The sequence below is a fragment of the Oppia nitens genome, unplaced genomic scaffold (genome assembly GCF_028296485.1).
Source record: "Oppia nitens isolate AA-2021 unplaced genomic scaffold, nextdenovo-longstitch-racon4-pilon3 scaffold7_pilon_pilon_pilon, whole genome shotgun sequence".
Lineage (NCBI taxonomy): Eukaryota > Metazoa > Arthropoda > Arachnida > Sarcoptiformes > Oppiidae > Oppia > Oppia nitens.
Window position 1 is genome coordinate 2,234,708 of NW_026533251.1, and position 7,977 is coordinate 2,242,684.

Consider the following 7,977-nt stretch of genomic DNA (forward strand, 5'->3'; position numbering starts at 1 on the left):
TTATTTTAAACAAAATATGATATATATATATATATATATATATATATATATATATATATTGTATATATATATCAAATGATATTATTATCATTTAATATTAAAATTATTTTTTTTAATAAAAATATATTTTTATTAAATGAATACTGAATATATTCTTTATGATAAAACTATTTATATAACAATGTCATCAAAATAATTGTTATAAATTATAAAATACATTTAACGTTAATTTATTTTTAATGGTTTTATGTCACAAAAATAAGTTATTTATTATAAGTAAGATATCCATTTATTTTTATAAATTAATCTATTAAAAATATCTATTAAATAAATTATTTAAGCATAATGTTAGTTTTTGTGGACATCTATTAAATTATTTAATTGTAAAATATATATAACGTATATATATATACTGTATTTACTTATCAATGATAATGTAAATATAAATTTGTTTCAGTTATCAAAAATGTGTTTGTTTGATATGTCACAAACTTGACATTTCATATATTTAAAGATCCAAACGGATAAATCAACTAAAAAATGCTAAATGTTTTAACACAAATATTTGGCATACCATATACAGTATATAGTGGCATATAAATGTAATCTATACAATACTACACTACTTCTACAATACAGTACATGATATACTGTATATCTAAAGAAATTTATTTAAATGTGCAGTAATAGTATTACTATACATAAATATATCAATTGAATGAATGGAGAGATAGATAGATAGATAGATAGATAGATAGATAGATAGATAGATAGATAGATAGATAGATAGATAGATAGATAGATAGATAGATAGATAGATAGATAGATAGATAGATAGATAGATAGATAGATAGATAGATAGATAGATAGATAGAGAGATAGAGAGATATATAKAGAGAGAGAGAGAGAGAGAGAGATATAGAGAGAGAGAGAGAGAGAGAGCTGTATATTTAATAGATTCTAATAGATTTGAATGTCATTGTTGTTGAGGTAATAAACTAACACAAATAGAAAACTACTCAATCAGATTGTATTGTAGTATTTGTTTGACAAACATGTAGACAAATAAAAAAAATATTTTTTTATGTAAAAACACTGTAATATAAATTAGAAATTCGTTATTTAACCTTTTTATTCAATTTTTATTGTTTTATATTTTTAGACATGCTTTACTTGAAATCTTATTTATGTTAATGCACACTAATTAATGCAATATTTAAGCTTAAAATAAATAGTAAAATAAATCTATGATATAATAAGTTTAAACTAATATTTACATATATATTTTTATATATTCTAATATTTATTTATAAATTTTATCAAATTGCATTTAAATAAATAAATATAAATAACAATCTGATATGTATTTATATATGAATATAAAAATATAAAATCTATAATTTAAGTTTTGTTTTATATATAATTTTCTTAATTAAAATTAAATTTCTTTTGTTGTTTTTTGAAATATTTTGAAATATATATATATTATGTAATATTTATAATGTTATAAGTTTATAAATAAGTCAAAAACTATAAAGTTAAGTTTTTTATATAATATACTGTATATATGTATATCTAAACCAGTATATTAAATAAATGTATAAAAAATATATTTATAATAAATGATTTATGAAATTTATCATTATAGATATTATTTTCACAGTTGTATCAATTGTTGACAAAAACACATTTTTGATTATATGGTAAAAGTCGATATATTTAGTCGATTTGTTGAGAAATTGTTGTATAAGTTATTTATTAGATTAAAGACTAACATAGAGTGAGACTGAATGGAGCCGACACTACATTAGACAACATTACTGTAGAAATAATTCATGGATTTCTATAAATTATGTATCCATTCAGTAGTCAGTTATTGAATTTATATATTTTAACAATTAAACAATTGAAATTTACCAAAACAACTAAAATATATATTAAAATAATAAATAGTTATAGTTATACATACAGTACATACATTAATATGTATATATTAAAAATAGTAAGTTATACAATATATTATAGTAATATATTAAATCAATTCATCACTCATTTTTATGTTAGTCTTGTGTTGAATCAAAAATAGATAAAAGTGAACCTCATTTGAGATGCAGATATACGGTATATATTACTGTATATTGCTTTAAGGGTTTACGTTATAAATATATTCTTAGATTTTTCTTATTTTATTTAGTAGTTATATCTTAAGAATATATGAATAATATAGTCATTTATTTGTCTACTTGAAAGCCACAACTTATGATATTGATATCAATTATTGGTATAAACTCTTGTATATTACTACATATATACACAATTAAACAAACATTTTATGCAGTATTTATATAATAAAAACCAATAATAAAACATTTATATGGATTTAACAAAAAATTACTAATTATAATCTTTATATACTTATAATTTGTTAAATGTAATTAATTTTTATAATTTAACTATAAACTAGTCTTTTATATAATACCTAATGATTTGTTCAAATATTATTAATTAGTTTTTCTAAATCTCAAAGGAAGCTCATTAACGAACAGCAATTGACACACAATTTATCGAAATTTCTTTACAAAAGTTTGTCGTAAAAATGCAAACCAATAGATGTTTATATAAGAATTTGTTAGGTTTACTATTACTTACTATTATTAGTGTACTTCATAATAAAATGTAATTAACAAAATATTTTTTAATTGATTAAAAATATGAATACATTTATGAACTACTAATTAATAGTTAGATAATTTCATTAATATTTTAAAAGACAAACTGACAATATATATAGATTAGTAATAAAATTATGTTTCTCTAAATCCTAAGTCAATCTCTTTATTTTATATTTAGTACATTATATACAATATAAATATGTTATGAATAATTTAATATATCTATAGAGTTTATTTTAATGATATTACAAATTATAACTATTGCTTAACACAATTTTGCACAATTGAGAAAAAAATAAAAAGATTAAATATGGTCAACAATTTTAAACTTTAAACTATTATTTCATCTTTATTAACTATTAACTGGATTATTAACCTTTGTATATAATGTTATACTGTATATTTATTTTATTTACCTAATTTACATTTAAATTTAGCTGATTAAAATATATAGTACTGTACAATATTAAAATAAAATGCAGATCATGTGTGCATTAATACAATAATAAACTTTTATATTATTTTAGAAAAGAAATTAAAACCTTATGAAGCTTTAAATTACTGTTTAGATTCTAACAATTAGATAATCAAATTTTATTGTTTTAGATTTTAATATATAGTTTCCAAATGTTCTCCAAAACAAAAAAAACATTTCATTTAAATCTAAATTAAAATTTTCATTAAAATTGCTAAAAAATATATAAATTGTAGTTTTTAAAGATTAACATTTTATTTATAAATTTACTATACAAATTTTAATTTTTTAAATGTAAAAAATATAGATTAATTTTATTAATTTATTTTAAGTTTACTTAAATTTGTAAATAAATTTGTTTAGCTTTTAATATAACTAATGTTATTTAGATTTTTAAAATTTAACAATTATTTTACTCAACATTAAACCATAATTTAGATTTTAATACTTAATCAATTTTGTTATAAATTAGTGTTTAAAGTCATTATTTTGTTATAGCAATCACTTTGAAACAAAATAGTTGTAATTATGGAAAATGAAAAGTTAATATTATTTTGCAATACATTATAATACAGTATAGTATTATATACACTATTTGTAATATAATTTTTTTGCAAATGAGAAATAATTTTATACAAAATTAACACTATTTATGTTTATATGTGTGTCTATTATTTTATTGCAGATACAAATCAAGAGGTATTAACAGAGATAATGGTAACGATTCTTATGTTGGCATCAAATGAGGCTAACGTTTTGATGGCTGTGTTGTGGCTAATGATTATATGAGTTAATGGTCTCTCATTTGTCTCTTCATTCATAATCATTATAATAGTTTGCAAAACTTAATGACTGGTTAAAAATGAGAGTTTATTATATAACATAGAGATATTATTATAATAATAATTTAAAAATTATATGAATTGCAAATAAAATGATTAATTTGATGCCAAACAGTCTAAAGTCAATTTGTTTGCGTTCAATGCTATTATGCATTTGCAAGACAACAGTCCACAGACGGAGATCCCATTATTACATGTTTTATGGCTTTGTTGTTGTGGTGTTCACTCTTCTAGTGATTGCATGGATGATAATCTTAGCCCAACTGTCAACCACTCTAACTGACAATACATTTGCCAAAAATATTGTTTCCGACAGCTTTGGTAAGTTTGAACCAAACAATACATTATTTCTATACATTTAATCGATGTATTCAATGAACAGTTTTATAATTTATCAAATTGACAATATTTTTAATTATCTGTATAATAATAAAATAGAATTATTTATTAAAAAAAATATTTATTGTCTAATATAATTATAGGTCAACTTTTAAAAATTATAGTTTGTAATAATTTATGAACTAAATTAAAACTAATAAACTTAATAAACACTTTCTTTGTTCTATTTTTTTTTTGATTGTCAAATAATTAAATAAATTATATTTAACAAAATTTATCTATAATTTTTTGAATAGATAGTACAATACCCTCAGTTGAAAGTGTGTCTAAATTGTTAGACTCGTATCGATTAGAAATAGCAAGACTTCAGACACAGATTGAAGATTTAAAGAAAAGCCAAAAGCAATACTCAATGATAATGGATAGTGTGGTCAGACATGTAGATCATATAAAACATGGAGGAGTGACGACTCTATCGCATGAGTATGAAGTCGTGCCATTCACTCACTTTACACTCACCCGTATATATCCGTCAACACTGGCTTTGGGTAAACGAGTGGTCGAAAAACCAATTGGTGTGAAACGTAAAGAAATAATCGATGTGTTAAGTGAAGCCTTAAAATATTTAGTTAATTTTAACCGAACTGCCGATGACTTTATTGAAGGTGTTTATGCAACTGATCCACTCATTGGCACTCAATATCATTTATATTTTAGGACAGCTAAGAAGGGACTATCGGCTTCAAAGTATTACCATAAGATAACTCTTTTAAGACCATTTGTTGGCAATCGTATTGTCAGCAATGAGCTAATATCGACTCAACAAGAGGTCATTCATCTAATATTACCTCTAAGTGAAGATCGTTTGCATCATTTACCACAGTTTATGGATAATGTTAACAGACTATCAAAAAGTGAATCGGGAAGACTTAAGTTATTTATTGTATATTTCGGTGATATTTCTCTTTTACCAAATTATTGTTGCGCTGATGTCTTCAATGGACACAACAAAACTCTTTCAAATATAAATCTCAATAAAGTCTATGATTCGTCTTCAAAGTTAACAAAGAATTTTAGTTCAATTCAAATAAAAATAATACATTTGTCTAATATTAGTGAAGACTTTTCTCGAGCCAAAGCCCTTCATTTGGGAGCAGAGATTTGTTGTAAGAATTCTTCGCTATTGTTCTTCTGTGACGTCGACCTATTGTTCACAAATAAATTCTTAGAAAGATGTCGTTTGAATGCCTCGAAAGGCAAGAAAGTGTATTATCCAATACTCTTCAGTCTATATAACCCGAAGTACTCGAAAATGAAAATACCAAATATGAGAGACGACTCGATTTCTCCTAATTTATCGAATCTAATCTCATCTCAGACTGGTTTCTGGAGAGACTTTGGTTTTGGAATGACCTGTCAATACAAACACGACTTTATGTCAATCGGAGGATTTGCTGAATACTTAGTGTCCAATTGGGATAACAATCATAACATACATAATACTAATAAACGAATTACTCGTTTGTTGACTCAATCAAAACTATCGACCGGTTGGGGCGGTGAAGATGTGCTTCTCTATAGACGACATTTACAGCACCCGAAGCTGTCAGTTATACGAGCTATAGATCCCGGTTTGTTTCATATATGGCATCAAAAGCAATGTGATGTCAATACGTTAACAGATGAACAATACTCCTCCTGTCTGTCCACACGAGCCATCAATGAAGCCTCACATTCACAAATGGCTCAACAATTAATGCAATTCAAACTCAAAGATAATAAGTCTTCCAATAAATGAGAAATCATTTAATGTTTATAATTGTATAATATATAATATATTTTTAATTTATATAAAATTTATAATTACTTATTTACTGTCAATTTTATTATTACGTTTATGTTTAATGTTATTTATTTAAAAATAATGTAAATTGCAAATAAAAGCTAACATAAAAATAATTTAAAGACCAGTTAAACATAAAGATTACTTTATATCAAAGTCGTGACGCGTGTATAAAAAAAATGTATAAATGTGTCTCAAAAATGGTTTTTTTTATAACGGATGCGTTAGGAATAAGAAAGCGATTCAACAAAAGGATAGAAAACATTTCCTCTAAGATATCATTGAGTTATAAAAAACTAATGCTTTTTTCTTACTAAAGACAATATAAATAATATAATATATTTTGAAATTTTTATCTATTAATCTGAAAATGCTATATAATTTATTAATGATATTAAAAAACTTTATATGTTTATTATCAAATTTAAATTTATATAATACAGGGTTTTTTCCATTGATTTTGTAGTTTTATATAATAATTTGGTAGTTTTGCAACAATAGTTTGTAGTTTATAACTACATTTTTCATAACAACAATTTCATGTTATAAACTACAAACTATTGTTGCAAAACTACAAAATTATTGTATATAACTACAAAATAAATGAAAAACCCTGTATTAAAGCATTTTCAGTGCACTTATTTTATAAATTATATAAATGTGTATTTTTTAATAAAAGACAACTTTATTGTATTTAGTATCGGTAGAGACGGTAATGTTATCTTTCATTACAATTTTATTATAGATAATCAAACATCTATGTTATATGTAAAATGTTGAATAAAGTTAGTATAATGTTTTAAATTGTGCATCAATTAAATTTAAATTAAATATAAAATGCAAAAAATAAGTTTTTTATATAAATGTTGAAAAACATTTTAGTATCAAATTATATCATACGTTCAGTACTGTATTGTTGAGTTTGTAACACAAGCAATGCTCGATAGCATTGATGCCTAAACTCAAAACATATATTATAAATATATATTTCGGATTTTTTTTCTTTAAATCAATATTTTTGTGTTTTAATTTAAATCCATTATATATATATATATATATATATATATGGCAACAATTTATACAAAAACAAAGTTATTGCATGAGTTGTAAACTAATTGAAAGAATTGTGAGAAAAGAAATATAATTTAATTTAATTTTGAAAACGCCTAAAACAGTTCAACCATAAGTTTGCATTTATTTATAGTATTACAACAATCATTTAATCATATATACAACAAGCAAACTATGGTTATACTAACACTTTTGTATAGTGTATACATACTGTATAACTTATAGATATAACTTATACATAAATGTAAATTATACAATACATGTATGTTATATACAACAATGTTAGATACATAACAACAATTGCATAAATCTATAGATATTTTAATATAAATCTATAAATCAAATGTTTATCAAAAATATACTGTATAAATACATATGATTTACAAAATAATCTGAACTACTGTAAAATATATATATATAAATCTTAAATCAAACATATATATAGAAATATTATTATTTTTGTTTGCAAACTTTGCATTATGTTTAAAATAAAAAATATTTTGTATCTTTATTTTTTAATATTAATCAAATATATATTTCATCTTTTAATATTAATTTACACATATCTAATCTATAATATTATTTTGAACTTAATAATACATTTTATATATAATTATACAAAAAAAATGATTCAATTGAATAAAACTATAGAACAGTATTTTAAAAGTTTTTTTCCATTAAATTGTAATAAATTTTATTAAATTGTGTTAAATAATTTAAACTACAATAGTTTAT

General features: G+C 22.0%; 1 protein-coding gene across 1 annotated transcript; it reads left to right on the forward strand.

Annotated features, from left to right (window-relative positions):
* The first annotated feature begins 4,081 nt into the window (after nt 1-4,081).
* Nucleotides 4,082-6,126, forward strand: LOC128963569 (chondroitin sulfate N-acetylgalactosaminyltransferase 1-like). The gene is made up of 2 exons (XM_054310084.1): nt 4,082-4,310; nt 4,625-6,126. The coding sequence occupies exons 1-2, from the start codon at nt 4,082-4,084 to the stop codon at nt 6,124-6,126; spliced, it is 1,731 nt and encodes a 576-aa protein (XP_054166059.1).
* Nucleotides 6,127-7,977: the final 1,851 nt, after the last annotated feature.